Source organism: Lycium barbarum, chromosome 2 (genome assembly GCF_019175385.1).
Source record: "Lycium barbarum isolate Lr01 chromosome 2, ASM1917538v2, whole genome shotgun sequence".
NCBI lineage: Eukaryota > Viridiplantae > Streptophyta > Magnoliopsida > Solanales > Solanaceae > Lycium > Lycium barbarum.
In genome coordinates, this window is record NC_083338.1 from 152,659,492 (window position 1) to 152,678,642 (window position 19,151).

At 33.3% G+C, this 19,151-nt stretch overlaps 1 protein-coding gene across 2 annotated transcripts; it reads right to left on the reverse strand.

Annotated features, from left to right (window-relative positions):
- Positions 1 to 5,686: 5,686 nt before the first annotated feature.
- LOC132628235 (serine/threonine-protein kinase/endoribonuclease IRE1b-like) lies at positions 5,687 to 13,592 on the reverse strand. 2 transcript variants are annotated; one of them, XM_060344000.1, is made up of 7 exons: positions 13,074 to 13,592; positions 10,543 to 10,621; positions 10,084 to 10,318; positions 8,512 to 9,971; positions 7,058 to 7,230; positions 6,439 to 6,685; positions 5,687 to 6,292 (listed from the first exon to the last, which is right to left on the reverse strand). In XM_060344000.1, exons 1-7 carry the CDS (start codon positions 13,153 to 13,155, stop codon positions 5,833 to 5,835), a joined length of 2,736 nt encoding a protein of 911 aa, XP_060199983.1. In that variant the 5' UTR covers positions 13,156 to 13,592; the 3' UTR covers positions 5,687 to 5,832. The 2 variants fall into 2 exon arrangements, with proteins under 2 accessions (XP_060199983.1, XP_060199984.1); XM_060344001.1 differs by lacking the exon at positions 10,543 to 10,621 and having other exon boundaries at positions 13,074 to 13,590.
- Between the last annotated feature and the right edge of the window lie 5,559 nt (positions 13,593 to 19,151).

Consider the following 19,151-nt stretch of genomic DNA (forward strand, 5'->3'; position numbering starts at 1 on the left):
TACTCAAGAAAAAAAGGTTAAGTGGCCACTCTTTTTTATCCGGAGGGAGTATTTCTTAAGGGGCGTGTAAACCAAAAAGCGACAAATAATTTGAGACGGAGGGGGTAACTGAAAATGAAGATATAACTATGTTGCAATATTTTATAAATTTCCAGAAAATTATTCTTCTTAAAATGAATAAAACTCTACAACAACAGCAGCCCAGTGAAATCCCACATCTTGGGGTCTGGGGAGGGTATAATGTACGCAGACCTTACTCCTACCAAGGTAGGATGGCTGTTTCCGAGCAAATGAATAAAACTCTAAACAACATTATTTTTTTTTCACGAACGAGGACCACTATTTTTCTTAAAACTTTCAGCTTATACTTCTATTTCTCTCTTCCTTGCTCTTGTTCAACAAATACAAAAAAACACTTTAGCTTAACAATGTCTTCTTGTTCTTCCAGTAGTCTGCTGCCACAAACACCTCATTTCGGCCCCATGTCAAGGTTGAAAAGCTTCATCCGGCGCCATACTCCATTTATGGCGGAAAATTGATTGAGGTAAAATATATATAACTCCTACGCTAACTTTTTTACTGTATCATCAGAAGAGATTTTATTTTATTTTAAAAATTATGTTTGTTGAAAGGAGATGGAAAATGCGAGTCTAATACTAGTATTGCGTACTTTTTAGATGGCTCTGAGTACGAGATTAGAGATTTGACTGGAGGAAAATAGTGTTTGTTAAAAGAAAATAAAAAATGCAGTAAGAAATTTTTTTATATTCAGAGTTTTTAAACTTTAGTGATGATACTAGTAACAATGAAGAGCTTAACACAGACGTAAATAAAATGAAGAAACTGTCTCGGTCATTTACTTTCATAATATGTTCATGTAAATGACAAATATATTACAGTATTTTCACTTTTTTATTCTGGCTTCATACATGAAGGGTTTCTCTTCTTTTCTATCTTTTTCTTCCATAATATGTACATTATTGACAAGCATAGTATTATTGTCTCTTTTTTTTCCTGTCTTCATACATGAAGGGTTTTCCGACATCTATCTTAGGGGTGGGCGTTCGGCTCTTCGGTTCGGCTATTTCAGTTTCGATTTTTTTAAGGTGGACACCGAACACCGAATCAAACTAGTTCAGTTCGGTTCTTTCGTTTTCGGTTTTTTGAAGTTCGGTTCGGTTCAATTCAGTTTCAGTTTTTTCAATTCGATTTTTTGGATATGATATTAGGAGCAATTCGTATTCTCAAAAGCAATAAAACATAAAACTGATAAATTAAAATCAAAATCAAACAAACAGGATACACAAGAACAGAAAACTATAACCATGATATGAGATTACTATGTGTTATATACATACAGTAAGAATAATTAAGAAAACACATAAAGGAGTAGGTGTTATTACAATTGAGTTTTTTTTGGGCTTGTTACAATTGGGTTTATTTTGGGCTTAAACTTAATAGGCCTGGACTATTTTAATTTTTTTGGGTAATGTATAAAATTTCGGTTTAAACCGAAACACCGAAGAACCGAACTCTAAAAGCCGAACACCAAAGTTTCTGAAAACGTAAACCGAAACCGAACCGAAAAATCGAATTAATTCGGTTCGGTTCGGTTTTTCGATTTTTGGTATTTATGCCCAGCCCTAATCTATCTTTTACTTTTTTGCTCTTTATATGATTGTTTACTTATGTTTGTGATTTTGTATGAATATTTCTCCAGATTACCTTACTCCTCCTAGACGACTCCTGCCTAACGTGCATAATTAGGTTGTTTTGGAAAAGGAGATGAATACTCTACAGCTCACTATTTCACAATTACATAAAGAAGCAGCTGAGATTTATAATGCATTTGTTGGCCAAGTTTGTTTTGCCTTTACGCTGTCCGGGGGAGGAATGTGTCTCGTGAGCCTCGTGTTAAGTTGTGATGCTGCATCTAGATTTATGTGTGTGACAATTGTCGGACTTTTTTTCCTTCTGTGTTTCTGCTTTCCTACTGTATGTTGGCATCGATGCTAAGCGGCCTAACATCAGAGATTTGGAGAGACAGAAAAAGGAAATAGCAAAGAAGGCTATTCAAATTTTGGAATCGAAGAATGATCATCAAGCTGCAGGTCAAGATCCACGTGCTACGGGGGGAGTTGCTGATGAAAGTAATGATGTTTTAGACTATAATGAGTCTGCTGAATCTGTGATAGAGAGGTCCTAAGAAATTTTGAAATCCGGAAATGGATTAAAAATTAAGGGGAACTACAGTCTTCTGCTTATCCTTACCACAATATGTATGGTAACTTGCATCGCTTATCATCACCTCGTAAGTATTACATGCTCAACTTTGATAAATTTAGTTGTCTTTAAATTTCAATTGCTAATTGATTTTTCCTTTTTGTGTGCAGATCGTGACCAGGGGCAGAGGCACATGACGCCAAGCGGTGTCACCTGACACCGCTTGGCCGGAAATATTTTTTATTTATATATACATAAATAATCTGGCGAACCAAAAGATATACTGGTTATTTATAAAAAAAAATGACACTACTCGATAAAAGCGCTTCCGTCCGCGCGCTGGTTTAGGCCGTTAGTTTTACTATCGAGGTCGAGTGTTCAAATCTGGTCAGCCCTAATGACTTTTAAACACAAAAAATTAGCATTGTTTAGAAAATTTACTGAAGTCAGGTCTTGATCATTTAACGCCTACCCAAAAATAAAGTTTCTAAACCAAGTAAACCAACATCCATCAAATTCATATTGGTGCAAAAAATAAGTTATTGTCTTTGATGAGCTTATGAGTGGTTGTTTTATGACTTGTATAAAAAAAATTATTCAATAATATTTTCAATGAGTGTATTATAGATACGTTTCAAAAATGGAAGCTCATCGAGGAGAGTTGTATTTTATACTTGAATTGTGTTTTTCTAAACTACGATGTCATTATAGTGATTTATAAGTTATTGTCTTTGCTGAGCTTCTGAGTAGTTATTTTGTGACTTGTAAAAAAAAAATTAGTAATATTTGTAATGAGTTTATTACGGTTACGTTTCAAAAAATAGAAGCTCATCGAGGAGAGTTGTAGTTTAACACCTTAATTGTATTTTTCTAAATTACGTTATCGTTATAGTGACTTATTCATTTGCTCACTTCAGAAGTGGCTCAAGCGGGGAGACTAGTGAAGTCTTTGCTTTAGGCCTCAAAAAAATTGAGGCTCCAATTTTTTTAATTAAGTGTCAATTTCATGATTTGAGCTTTGCTTAAACAATAATGTAGTTTGTAGAAATATATAAAAAAAAAAGTAAACAATAAAAATAAAAACTGTTTACTTTTATTGTAAAAATATTTTAGAATTTTGCATTAGCCTACTCATATCTTCATATGAGTAAATAAATTTTATACAACAATATCCTACAGATTGTATTGCTAACCCATGGTTAACATCTTATTAACTTGAATTAATACTTACTAATATAAATGATAGCAATAATATTATTAAGTGAAATTAAAGACTTTACGTTGTTAAGGATATACACTATAAACAAAAGTGTGCAAAAACGTATAGGCCTCTTATTAAAAGTACCTTCTTCTTTTTTTTAATTAAAATTCTTTAAATGTCGACACTGCTTGCAAAAAATTCTGCGTACGCCACTAATCGTGACAACGGATGTTAATCAAGTTGTAGTTCTCCTTAGTTGGTTTTTTGATGCAAAGCTCTTTCCTGTGGCAAATGATCACATGATGTTGCTTTGCTTACGGTGGTTTTATTTTGTTGCAAGACTCTTTTTTGTATTGTTAGTATTAGTCTCTCTTTCTGTGGACTAGTAAGGTGTTTCTAGGTTGGTATTGTAATGATCGGTTTCTGATTTACTTTTATTGGTCTGAATTATTTCATGTGTGTGGAGACTCACTCCAATATCAAGTCCTTTTTTTGATGGATCAGTCAATACCAAGTGCATGATCTATAGCTTTCTCAGCAATATGACTTCAAAATGAAAGTCACTCTCGTTAAACTGGGCGATATGTATAATTTTCATTTGAACTAAACCATGCCTGAGAAACTGCTTCTATTGAATTGTCTGACTCTGGGGCATGTCTAACTGGGCTTCTTGAATGTTTATCCAACTCTTATTCATATTTTACAGACAGTTCAGGTCAAGTTTTTCTTGAAGAAATTGATTGAACAGTGTGACATAGGAAATGTTCATGGTAGCTTGAAATTTTTCATATGAACGGAGTTGGATACAGAAATAGGTAGCATACATTGTAGCTATTTATTTTAACCTTTTACTTGAGAAACAAAAGAAAATATAGGGTCCAGATTTCAATGTGGAATAGACTTTACAAACCCTTATGAACTTATTCTTGCGACATTTTGTGATAGAGATTTAGGTGTTGCACAAAAGGGTGGCATTACCATAAATCATAATAAATGTGATTATCTTGGTGCATTTTCAGGGACCCCTCCATTTTAATTTGGTTTAGTAGGGATGTTATAGGATAGGTAAATAATAATTTGGGTTGGTCACTTTGATATTGTTGGGAAATTTTAACTCTGGGGACTACGAACAGAACCCTAAAGTATTTGTAACGCCTGTAGCGACCAATGTCATTGATAAAGGCAGTGTCCATTTTTTCATTCCACATACCACCCAATGCCACGGTCTTAACACTTTCCAGTGCTTCCAGAAGTTCAGATCCGTTCTCCGGCATTGGGGCTCTTCAGATTTTCCACTCGAAGAGTGATCGTCTAGCTGCACTTGCGGGGGCAGTTGCTGCTGAAGAAAGTGCTGATGTTTTAGACTATAACGAGACTGATGAATCTGTGATAAGGAGGTCCCGAGCAATTACGAATTCTGGAAATGGATTACATATTAAGAGGAACTACAGCCTTCTGCTTATCCCCACCACAATATGTGTCTTAGCTTACATAGTCGAGCTATGCTACATCACTTATCATTCACCCCGTGAGTATTATATGTTCAACTTTGATAAAAACTTTGATAAATTTAGCTGTCTTTAAATTTCAATTGCTAATTGATTTTATCTTTTTGTGTGCAGATCGTGACAACTGATGTTTTTGAACTAGTGTTGATCAAGTGATCCTTACGGTGTTTCTATATGTTCCCCTTCTTGACAACTGATGTTTTTGAACTAGTGTTGATCAAGTGATCCTTACGGTGTTTCTATATGTTCCCCTTCTTGTTTTGATGCAAAACTCACTCCTTTCTGTATTGTGACAAACTGATGTTTTTGAACTAGTGTTGATCAAGTGATCCTTACGGTGTTTCTATATGTTCCCTTTCTTGTTTTGATGCAAAACTCACTCCTTTCTGTATTGTGACAAACTGATGTTTTTGAACTAGTGTTGATCAAGTGATCCTTACGGTGTTTCTATATGTTCGCCTTGTTGTTTTGATGCAAAACTCACTCCTTCCTGTATTGTCGGTATTATTTTCTGCTATTTGCGAAATTTTAACTCTGGGGACTGGGAACAAAAGTCCTAACTAAGGGACATCCCTAAAGTACTTTGCTGCTTGTTGCTCCTTTGTACAACATTAAGTCACAGCAAAATGTTGAAGCATGTGAATTTCCAACTGATTGACTATGTATACGATTTTAAAAAAGGCATTTATCTGGTACATTCAACTACAAGCATCACACTGCATAAGGTATACACTAGTAAAACGCACTCTCCAAATAGCAGCAATGAGCTATAGATAAAGTGGAAATAGAAAGAACATGATCAGCTGTAGTTGAAGAGGTCAGCATTTACAACATCTGTTTTGTCAATCATTCATGATTATAGATTACAAATTACAATATGTACAAAGGTTTAAAACGTCGCTAGTATTGGCTTAGTTGATCGCCTCTGAAATATTTCTTAAAGATATCTTCTTCTAAACAATACGTATGAAATACTTTGTAGACCTCAATTACAAGTCTAGGAAACCTGGTGGAGAAATAGCTCTCAAATCCTTCAGGAACCTGTCCAAGAATTCCCTGTATTTCCTTTGAAAGTTCTCTGTAATGGTTTAGCTTATTTCTGATAACGCGCAACAAATCGCGGACACTATCGTATTTGTAACGCCTGTAGCGACCGATGTCACTGATAAAGGCAGTGTCCATTTTTTCATTCCACATACCACCCAATGCCACGGTCTTGACACTTTCCAGTGCTTCCAGAAGTTCAGATCCATTCTCCCTATCCTCTAATTCTACTCTATCACTGGCATCCCGGAGGAATGAGAGCCGCATCTCGGAATTCCAAAAGAAAGGATGATGCAATATCTCCACTGCCTTCGGCCTATGGGATAGCAAAAAGGCAAATGCCACCATCAATGGAAGTGCAAAAATGAAGACCAGAACATCAATGACGAGTTACTTTCAAATTTATAGTATCAGGGAATCAATCATAGTGTACCAGAAATTTATAAACCACAATGTTATTACCTTAGCTCTGGCTCTGGATGTAGGAGTGCACTGATGAGATCTGCTGCCTCTGGAATATTCTCTATAAGGAATAAATCTTTTTGATTGTTAACTATATTTGCATCACGTTCAAGACTATCCCCGTATGGGTGTTTTCCCCCGGTTATGCAGAAAAAAAGTACACAACCTAAACTGAATAAATCCACAGCACGTGTCTGCCGTTCATGACGAAGTTGCTCAGGTGCTTGCCAACCTGAACTCCCAGAGCCTACAGATATTGTAGGAAGAATAACACGGGCTGAGTAACGTTCATGCATGTATGATAGATGCAAATGGATATGCAGAAGAAAGTTCAAGAAATCCCTCTTTGCAAAGGCACCGCATGGCTCCACTATAGAAATATACGGATTATCAACTCCAAATAGAAAGGGATTAGAAGCTTTTAAAATTTTTTGGGACAAAAAGAACGAGAATGGAGCTTATACGTACTAAATAAATTGAAAAATTAAAAAAAGCAACAACAAAAAAGACCCTTCTCACCCTTCACTCAGGGAAAATAAGGCAGCATTGGGGCTGGGGAATGCACTAGCAAATGTCAATTGTTGCAAAAGAAAATGAAAGTTCTGGAACTAAGGCTTACCAGTGGAATTTTTGGTTAAAGAAGACATGTCCCCTACAAGGTGCTTGCTGATACCCATATCTGAAATCTTTGCACTTATAGATCTGTCTTTTACTATAAGAACATTCTGAGGCTTCAAGTCCCGGTGTACAATTCCCAGTTCATGCAAATGAGCAAGACCATGAACCATATCTCTGCCATTAGAAATCATGAAAGGGCTTAATTGTTAATTTTGAATGTCTCTCAAATACTTCTGATAGAGCTGTAACTAAATAATAGTGCAAGGAAAAAGCAGGTAAAAGACATGAAACATCTAATATGCAAGCACAGAGAGGACCACATCCTGAAATGTGAAGGAAAAATTAGTGTGTTCAAAAGGGTAAACAAATTAATAAGATGTGACTCATAAATGATTCAGAGGCTTATTGCCTTTATTTTCCTTTAGTGAGATCAGATTAATACAGCAACTCTCAGACAAAGATGAGAGAAATGCTTCAAAGGATTTATGGGTATCACAATCTAAAACAGAACTGAAGCTGATTACTGCAGAAATTCCCATAACAGCCAATTAGATGCTTCAGCATTATAGATGTGAGAATTCTCAGCTTATATGTTCCAAAGGCTGTGATTCATTTCTCTGTTGCCTGAGAGTCATTTCTCTGCAAGTTTACACATGTAGTAACAAATCTTCCATCTTCAATTCTCAATTTGTGACAACGACCATTATGATACAACTCCTCTGACATCATCAATTATAAATAATTACTTTTTAGAACCCATTTCTAGTGTAATTCGATTAATTAAACAATGAGTTACTACTAGGAGTCCGCTAAGCAAAAAGGTTTTGATTGAACAATTGTCAGCATAATCTTTTTTTTTTTTTTTTGGATAAACATTTATCACCATAATAATTCTTGAAATAATTCTGCACATATACACAAGAGCTATTTCAATGTAAATCTTAGTGGTCTTTGGTCTATTCCAGATTCAAATGTTGACCCTTACAGAATTTTTTTATTTCTCAAGTAAAAGCTACAGAATAACCAGCTATCATGTATGCTACCTATTTCTGTATCCACTCCGTTCATATAAAAAAAATTCAAACTACCATGAACATTTCCTATGTCACACTTTTCGATCAATTTCTTCAAGAAAAACTTGACGTGAACAGTCTGTTAAATATGAATAAGAGTTGGATAAACATTCAAGAAGTCCAGTTAGACATGCCCCATGCCCCAGAGTCAGACAATCCAAGAGAAGCAGTTTCTTAAGCATGGTTTAATTCAAATGAAAATTATACAGATTACCAAGTTTAACGAGAGTGACTTCCAGTCATATTGCTGAGAAAGCTATAGATCATGCACTTGCTATTGACTGATCCATGGAAAAAACACTTGATATTGAATTGAGTATCCATATCAAAGAATTCAGACCAATGAAAGTAAATGAGAAACCGCTCATAACAATAAACCAACCTCAGCAATTTTAACAAGTGAGCTGAAGGATATCCACTGGACTTCCATAACGGAAAGTCCTTCTTGTCTCCAGATTTCCACTGAAATTTTACAGTGCAATCACTTAAACAACCGGCATCCTGGCCATTAACAGAAAATTGCTTTTGGTAGGAGCTGGAGACTGATGATATAAACTCATATAAGCTAGAACTGCAACGCTCAAGAGCCAGGTAAACAAAATCTTGATCGTACTCCACCCCATACCAACGAACAATATTTGGGTGTTGATCAGAGGCAATAAGATTTTGAATTTCTTTCAAAGCCACTTCGTGATGGGTCTGGACAAGGCGTTTAACAGCTACAGGACGACCATCATAAATTCCCTCGAGTACGATAGTGCCATTGCTCCCCTTAGCTATTTCAGTGTTAGAAACCAGCAACTTACCTATCTTGCGATGATATACAAGACTATCATACTTGCATAAATTCAGCTCCAAAACTTTCTCACTCTTTCCAATGTCAGCGACTACTTCAGTGTCATCATTATGACTATTTTTCTTATTCTTCTCATTACGGGTACTGCTCTTACTCAAACCTGACTTTCGAGATTTCTTCTTTTTTGAGGTTACAGCTTGCAATTTGGGATCTGTAGCCTGCTTGTGCGACTTCCATCTTTTCCACAGCACAGTATAACTAAAAGAGAAAGCTGTAATGAGCAGCATGAATGCATTTAGTACAACAGAATTCCAGTTATATGAATGTACTAAAGCATCAGATTTCGTGACTGGATTTATTTGACCATTATCTCCAGCCAGAACTATGATCCCAGATTTATCAGCCATAGCTGGATCTAAAGGAGGGATTACATCAGCTCCCTTGTTTTGAGGTACTCTCGATAAATCAGCAACAGGTTTTATTGTAGGCTTTATATAAGGAACAATGGCACTATAAAGTGCCCCATCTCCAGAAAGAGCTTTCTGTGGAGTATCAGATGCAAAAAGTAATTCTAATGATTTACGATCCCTGACTCGGTGGACAGTTGGCTTTGCAGAACAAACTCCAGATACGGAGTTCAATTGATCCTCATGGCCAGACAGGCCACCAACAAAACTTTCAATATTCAAACATTGCTGTGAAGCCTCAAAATCAGCAAACATTAAGTACCATAAAACCTTTCCGGTCTTCGAAGAAGTATATTTCAGGGCATAATCTGTTCTCATAATGTAGAGTGGATTTACAGCTTGTGAGTCTGTGTCTTGCGATGCTGTCCATTCTTCAACATCCTCCCTTGGTACAATTGGATTTTGTCCAACGTCTGCATCACCATCTAAAGGAAACACATCCGACATAAATGTGCGGATACGTTTCCCGGTTTTAGCATCAACAACAAATACTGAGGTCTTCTTTGACCCCAACATGATTCCACTGGCTGAGACATATGGAGTGCGCTTTAGAAATTCCTCAGCATTGAATGGCAGCTCCTGAAATAATCAAAAAAAAAAAATATAGCAGATAAAGATAAGGGATTATTATTATTATAATTATAACTATTATATTATAGTGTATTATATAGGACAAGTTCGGTAAGCGTACCACTTTTTCGAAGCCATTGCCATGCATGTATAGTTTCCAATCTTCACCACAATCTATATAGAAGTTGTCATCCTCAATGGTAACGTTGTCACTATTACCTTGATATTCAGAGAGAGCCTGATATGAAGAATAAATGGATGTGCCTGACATAAATGACCAGATTATATCTCCTGAATTTAGCTCCACTAGGTGTACCATGCCATCTGGAGCAGCTACAATTGCTGTATCACGTTTACTGAGTTTCAAAACAAGAAGACAACAGATTGCACTTGAATTAGCTTAAGGGCACTCCACCAAAAATCTATACTAAGAGGAAAGCAAATTAAAGATAATATGTAAAACTAAGCACATGAAAATAGAGGTGAAAATGTACTGAACATAGGCATATTAGTCTTATCAAAGCGGAGGGGGAAAGAGGGGGACACTGGGCGAGATCTATCAGCAGCAAATTCCCCATACCAATAGCAGCACCTATCAAAAAGATACTTCGAAGGCTTCGGGATCGAGGTCTCATTAGCTGAAGAAGACCCTTCAAAAACTGAAAAGCAGAAACCACCTCCCTTTATTTTCTAACCTTGAAAAATAAGAACTTCTCTACCATGCCAGCATTCCACAATTATTTTGTGTCATTTTATATGTCTTCATCATCGATGACATCTATTTTAATAAGAAGTAGAAAACACAAAGCATCTTTGGAGTAAATCAATTGTGAAGCCTGTCCCAATTTATTTTCCCCATACTTGTAACCACCAATCTACCAAGAAAAGAGCAATGGTTAAAAAGGTCACAGTATTGAGTGCACGGTTATTTCCCTATCCCACTCCCAACTTTCTATCCCACTGGCTTATAGTTTTCATTAGCTTTTAGTCCTTTATCCTACTATTATATCCAATTTAAGGATTCCAATTTTGAACCATCAACTCCATAGCTGTCCAAACCACAAACTTAATAAGTCGGGTGCTTAATATGTCAAGTGAAGTGTCAACATGTGGTTAAGCGAAACCAACCAGCCCGAAGATTGGGTCAACATGGGTTAAGTGCAGTATCCCAAATTTACCCGTCAGTTTTGCCAACTTGAGGTTTCTATTGGTGCTGACTTTAAGTTTCAGACTTGTATGCTTTGTTCCCATTTATTGTCTTCAGCTTTCCTTGCAACTTTTCATGTTAGCAAATCAAATTACTTTATACAGACAGATCTACACCTTTAACGAGATAATGCAGAGTTGGTTGACTTTTTAAAGTTAATTTCTCAGAAAAAATCTAAAAGCTGAAAATAGGTAGATCTATTTATTGAACAAATAGCCACTGATCCTGATGCAGCAGTGAAGTCACAAAACTATTATTGCCATGCTAATGTGTGCTTGTCTTCATAGACTTCAGTAAGAAAAATAACTAGCTAAAAATTTGGTGTCATACCTGATCAGAACTTTTCCAAATGGAAACAATCCAAGAACTTCCTTTCAAATCCAAGTTAGTGTTAAGTGTTAATGTTATGCGGCTATTTGTAGAAAAGGTTCAGTCAAGATGCATGGACGGTGAGTCACTGAAATTGAACTTTCCAATTTGATCCTGAATTTGATGGGTTAGGCTATGACCACCGCTCAAAACATTTACCACCCAACCCATACTGACAGGAATGCAATATGGTGGGTGGGTCCATGACTCATGCTTTTACTCAACCAATTTGGACCCGGATAATCTACAACAAACGAGCCAATTTGACACTTCTATCTCAATATCCCTCTATATATATTTATGCTATTTATGTGGACGGAGTCATAAAGCAACAACCACCTTTTTATGCATTGTAACGTCACTGAGATGCTGTGGCAACTGTTACTTGATATCGAAGGTCTAAAATATGTCATGCCTAAGACATCGAGAGATCTGCTAGCAAGCTGGAACTTCAATGGAGGAGTTGTTAATCAGGATAGATGGTGGAAAACCATGTGTCTTTGGTGGACTATTTGGAAGGAAAAGACCTCAAGATGCTTTGAAGAAATGAACACCCCCATTCGGAGACTCAAGATGATTTTGTAAATGACAGAGAATCTCTGTTAGGCATTATAGAATCTTTGTAAGAACAAACATTTACTCTTGTTTTTTTAATTTTTTTTTTTTTAATTTTATGTAAGCTGTAAAGATAGATCTCATTACAGCCTTTGTACTGATTATTTATATAACAATGTTACCTTTCTCAAAAAAGAACTATCGCTATATAAAATCAGATAGCTTTAGACAAATTTAAGTTATGCAGACACACACGTGCACGATCTCCTAACTTGTAACAATGTATTGGGAAATGCATTTGTCGTAAATCTTCCAAATTCTTTGGCCTCTCCCTTTCATGCTGAATTTGTGATTCTTTTTTATAAGGTAAATAATTTATTCCCAATTTGGGGGGAAACCCGTATCTAAACCTTATGCCAAAAGAAAAGAACCTACACCAAAATATGGTTCTCAACAAAAGAGATCCAATCCGTCATCTATACAAATTGGGACTCAATATTGCGACTCTAAAAGGCCTAATTCTTTGCTTTCAGTTAAACAGAGTATAACAAGGTCATTATGAGGGACAAATATTTCCATAAACTAAAAACAATGTCAAAACACAGTTAGTTAGATACTACAACTTGAAAACCAATCACTAACAGCATACTTAAGCAAGCTAATCCATTAAAACACACTCATAAGCACTCTTATCATCCTAAATATCAGTATATAAATCAATCAATTACGCCTCAATCAAAGACGAAAACGTCTACAGCTTAATTGGGAAAAATGCATCTTTTTTCCTAAACACCATAGCTTAGATACTACAACTTGAAAACCAATGACTAAAAGCATACTTAAGCAAGCTAATCCATAAAGAAAAAACACTCATAAGCACTCTTATCAGTATATAAATCAATCAACTGCGCCTTAATCAATACGAAAACGACTACAGCTTAAAAATGTAAAAAATGAATCTTTTTTTTCTAATTACTTACGGTTTGAGAGGCAATAGAGAATTGGGGGTAGGTATGACGTCAGCATCCGGGTCGGGTCCCTGAGAACTTGATGGAGCTCCATATACAACAGCTATGAACACGATTACTATAAAGAATATAATGAGGAAATAACCTCTCATCTCTAAGATCTAGGGTTCATAAAATTACAAGAATTTTCCATTTCTCAATTGCAGCAAATTATGAACAGAAGATGGTGATTTTGAAGACAATTTGGATTTGTTGAAGGTAAAAATTATATACTATCTTTTTTGATCTTTCCTTTCTAGGGTTTTCGAATACAGAAATTGGGGATAATTTGAATTGGAAAAATTGGATCTTTTGCAGAAATCAAGGTGGGATCTGTAACCGTTTATTTCGGCGCTACTATGATGTCCGGTCAACTGATTTTAGCTCGACAATTTGATTGAGAAAATGAAAAAGAAAAGTTTCTTTGATTTATTTTTTTGTTTAGCTTTTTGGTGTAAGCAAGTGAGTGGATGATAGAGAGAATAGGTAAAAATGACTGAAAATCTAGTTGGACATAAGAAAAAAATTTCCCAAAGTGTAAAATAATTAAATGAATTTCTAATTTAAAATGTGAAAGTTATAAAAAAGGTCAAAATGAATTTACGTTAGTACTTCATTCGTTCCAAAATAAGTGTCACTTTAGCGAAAATCATGTTCATTAAAATATCAATATGTAGTATGTGAAGTTTACTAAACTATTCCTATTTATTAGATGTTCCTTAAGAATTAATTAAAGAGGATTAGTTTTTTAATGCTAAGGGCATAGTTGGAAACACCTGTCAATTTTTGTCTTAGATTTCTAAGATGACACTTATTTTTTTGCAAAGTGACACTTATTTTGAGACGGAGAAGTATATTAACGGTGTAAAGATTTTTTGTAATACTAGTTTTAATGTACACGTTTTGCGCGTGAACAACGCGTGTACCTCATTATATGAATAATTTTATGGCAACTATTTGTCTTTCTTGAATATGTTGTTTAGTTTCAATTTTGAATTTCGTAATGTTATTAATTTTCTATGATTTATGAAGATTGTTGCTTAGCCAAAAGGAATTGACCACAAAATTGTCAATAGGAAGGTAAATTAATCGGTTTTTTAGGAAAGAAACACAGCGGTTAGATTTTGTATAAAACTCAGAAGTCGTACGCCTAAAAGAAAGGCTAAATATTAGAAAAATTATTAAGTTTAGTTGGTTTTGAAGTCCTAAATATTTGAAAAATAATTAAAATTATTATTTACAGTTTTGTCCAGTGTGATTTTATTAAAGGGCAACAAAGGCGAACGACATTTCGCTAAGGGTCTTCGTGATCGTAATGCATTTTTTCAAACTGAAAATTGTATAACCCGCAAACCACTCCTGCTTGAATTTAGGATCAAAGGTCAATTCAAAATTTTAACTTGTGAGTTGTGGATCACAAGCAAATTTAATTTGCTTATTGGATTTTGGAGAGATTATTAAGATATATAAATATTCTTTTAATACAAAGGTCATTATGTGACTGAACCAAAAATAATAATGGCTTTGCACGTGACCAATTGAATAATTGGACATAGTTACGAACTTCGTCGTTAATCCATCGCTAAATATTTGTTTAAAAAACAATCGTTACTGATCCGTCGTTAAATAAATTTAGCGATGAATTTTACTTATTTTGAAAAATAGTAATAACAAAATACAACAAATCTTAAACCCAAACTCAAAATACTTGCCAAGATTCCTTGTAGTTTTGCGGTACTGAAAATTACTCTCATAGATCATAAATTCCTAGCTCTTGCGCTCTACCTTTTCTTGGCTCGCTGAATCTTCAAATGTTTCACAATCTTTAATTTATTCATCCACCATAAGACTTCCATGACCTTGTAAATGACAAGTATTTGGTGTTGGAAGCAGACATCAAGTAACATATATATAGAAGCGGATGTAGATTTTGGGTTTGGATAACTCAGTATTTTCGACATGAAATATAAATAAATATGTAAGCAGGAGTGAAATTTATAAAATATCACAAGAATAGAAGGACTTTTCCATCTAAAAGAAATAGAAAGTGGGTGAAATTTTTTGTATATACATGCAAAATGAAAGGACTCCTATGTCTACTACACACATTAGTATTTATGAAATAATTTTTTTAAAGCGGTTTATTGGTTCATCAACATTAAAGAACTATTTCAATATTTTGATATGGGGCTTAATTCTCACTTCTATAGTACAGTAGTATAGATCGTAAAATCATCTTGCATAAAATATATAATTGATTAAACCAAATTTTGAATATCTGCCTTGGTTTAACATTATTAATATTGATTAATGAATCCAGTATTTTAAGAAGTGTTATGTCTAAAACAATTTACTTATAGTCTTTAAAATTAATAATTCATTATTTATTTGTTTAAATAATACTAAAGTATAAAATAAGCTTTGATGCATGTTTTAGTTGTAATTTTATATTCAAAACCACTTATTGAAAAAAAATTGGCCGAACATAATAAACATGCTTACTAAATACTAAAAATTAATTTTCAAATATATTGATCAACACAAATTGATACTTTCCAAAAATATTAAGTAAAACTAATATAATGATTTAGTTTTAGTAATGGAATTTTGGTTAGCAATCCTGATTCAATCAATCAACAATTTTTGATGATGCAAATTCTTTAAAAAAAAATTACTTATAGTCTCTAATAATAAAAGTTTAAATCATTTATTTGTTTAAATAATATTGAATTATCAGATAAACTTTGATGCATAAAATTGGACAAATACAATTCTTTCCAGAAAGATTAAACTATGAAAATAGAAAATAAATTTTGGAGGTAGGTTGAAGTCACATACCTTGATGGTTTGATGAGGATTCAAGAGAATTTGCCTTGATGAATTGATCTAGAAAACATCAAACTTGTCATAATTAATACCAAAATAATTATCATAATTACTCTGAGTGTATTTGCCAATTAAATAGAGGCACATTATTTGCCTCGAGTGTATATACTTTGCATGTGGGTATCGTGGCAATTAATAATGAATGTATATAAAAAATAAATTGTATGCGTACCTCATACAATTAAGTACAAAACTTCAAAAAATAACGTAAATATTTTTAAATAATATATTTGAGTTATATAATAAATATGAAAGGAAAAAATTTAAGTTCCTCAAAAAGATCAATGTTAATTTTGTTTAGGTAGCTCAATATTGAAGGAATAAATCGTGCCCCACATAATTCAGATGCCTTCTTTAGAAACTCTTGCAAGACTTTTGATCAACATTTGCACCCTCATTTATTCACATTGTTGATGACGTTTAACTGTGTAGGAGTTACTCTCAAACTATTCCTCCACCCAAACACGATCTAAATAAAAGAAAGAAAGAATACACCATCGTCAATTCTAGGGAAATTAATAAAAAGGAAAAATGATACAAATTGGGTAAAGTCAAAAGCCTCATAAATCTAAAAGGAGTTTAAAGTGCTCAAAAGTTTTACAATGTGATTTTCACGTGCTACAACATTTATTTCATGTAAAGTTTCGTGTTTTAAAAAAAATAAAATTAAGGCATGTATTTATATTCTTAAAGATTTACAATATGCAAGTTTCCGTTCTTGATGGTTGTACCAATATCAATCATTACATAATTTAAGTCCAAAAATAACAAAAGATGTGAATATATAAGTTTTTAACTTATATAAATCATAACATGCAAGTTGGGATGTTTGATAAGATTCAATGTATTAATACTGGCATGATTGCGTTCAAAATTCTGTCCAAATAATTGAACTACAAATATCAACTCCATTTTAATCAATTTATCAAAGCTTTTATACACCAACTTGAACTCAACCCTCATGCTTCATTATTAAATTGAGTTAATGTTTCAACTGGTAGATCCAAAGCGGACTTGAGCAATGCAACCGTAGTAAAAAATTTAAAAGATGAAAATATTTAGCAGATAACACATAGACCGAAGTAATCCACTGCCCAAAACCCTACTTCCTAACAAAATAGGATCCCTGACTAATAAGAATGAAAGTACATAAAACTTTGACGAAATTATAATATAATTTTAATTAAATATGCGTGTGAATAGTTCAAATAAAATATTTTGTGATAAAATCTTGATTGATTTTAAATTTCTAAATATTAGAACTTCTTACATAATTCAAATAAGGAAGAATATAATAATCAATATGTTTGTTGATTTTGAAGTCTTAAGTATTAAAAATATATAAAATGATTGCTTTTATCTAATAGTTCAAATAAGCAAATATTTTCACTTAAAAAAGTTTAGGTGATTTATATTCTTTGTATGAGTTCCTAAATATTAGGTAATTTTGCGCTATTCAAACAATACTTTTATAAATCATTTTAAGCTCAATTTTTGTATGGCAATGCCAATGATTACGGAGAAAGAAAGAAGATATCAAATAGAACGTACAAATATTACTAAATACAAAAAAGTAAAAACTTACCCGGATAATTAACTGTTGGTTTTTGAAGATCAAGGGTGTCCTCCCTGCAATCATCTTAATCATAATCAATGTAACAATTGAACTTCAAGTAGCATATATGTAGAGGCGGATGTAGATTTTGGGCTGGATTTTCAACTGAACTTAGTATTTTCGACATGAAATTAAATAAATATGTAAAATCACCAAAAACATCAATAATTATTAAATCAAGATTCATAATTTTATACTAAAGACTTTTTAGAGTGAACATATTAAATTTTAAATCTTGAATCTGTCTATATATATCTGTTTTTTGAAGCTAGAAATCAAAATATTGAAATATTATAAACTGAGTTGCATGAATGAGTTAGAAGAGCACCAAGATAAAAATAAATACAGTAAATCAAAGAAGCTAATCAAAATTTGTGATGTAAGTTTATTTGGCACCCAAGATGTGATTATGCCATTATATTACCTTAGTGCTCCAATGCAAAGTGCTTGCGAAACTCCATTAAACGGAATAATCCATCTCTAATAAAGGGTTGTTCTGCAAGTTAACAACAAACATGAAATAAAAATTCTACTTCAAACTAAAAGAATCAGCAATAACCCCAGAATAATATTAAATCAATATATGATTGCATACAATTTGATCCAGAAATCCATTTGAAAATAAAATTGCAACTTTACTACAGATTAAAAGTAATACATCATTAATTATTAACGAATTTGACTAATTCTCTTCTACGAAGTAATAATCAGTGCGTCATCCATTATTAATTGCATCATTCATTATTAATGGATTTGATTTACTTTAAAATACGATTCCAACAAGCGAAATAAAAAAGCTATATGGGGGAAAAAAACTAAAAGCATATATCTCGTGAAAAAGGTTATTAAACTCTACTGAAGCTGAATATTAGTCTAAAGAGAAGAAAAGGGTGTAAAGAAGAACGGCAATAGAGAAAATCCATATTTATTTGGTATTACCATATTAGAAGTATTATTCATATACTTGTCAGGTAAAAAAGAGTTCTAGACTAACTTTGATAGTCTAATATTTATGGTTAGAATTTTAACGATATAACAAAGCATTGCCGAATTAAAATAGTAAGTTTACAGAGAAGTCTTAATTGAATTGGAATTCTAAATAATTTTGGTGTTACAATTCTAGAAAATTAAAGTAAGAAACTGAATTGGTAAAGGAATTCTAAAAGCTAAAGTTATATTAATTGCAGAATCCTACGTGATCTCTTTCCTTTGCAGTGATCTACGACAATTTCGGTAAAGGAATCCTAATGTGACTTATTTTTTCTTTTGCCGAAAATATATTATAAGTGTTTATTTATATACTATAAGTGTTTATTTAATGTAGTATATCAAATAATAATATGAGGAAAATGGTAAATGACCATTTTATCTATTGTAGAGTTTTTTAATGAAGAGCAAAAAGTTCAATCAATATTTCTAAGGCCCTTCGTACTTTTAATATAATATAGATTAGTTGATTTTAGCATGTAATAGTAATTAGTTAGTTACCATTTGCATTGTGTTAATAATTAAAGGTTACGAAGAAATTCACATGTTATAAACGTATAAGT

Excerpts from the sequence above, each read along its gene's own strand:
- LOC132628235 (XM_060344000.1), bottom strand. The coding sequence starts at position 13,155 with ATGGAGCTCCATCAAGTTCTCAGGGACCCGACCCGGATGCTGACGTCA. Across the intron at positions 10,622-13,073 it reads TCTCTATTGCCTCTCAAACC|TTTTTGAAGGGTCTTCTTCA; the intron begins GTAAGTAATTAG and ends TCTGCTTTTCAG. Across the intron at positions 6,293-6,438 it reads CATCCAGAGCCAGAGCTAAG|GCCGAAGGCAGTGGAGATAT; the intron begins GTAATAACATTG and ends GCTATCCCATAG.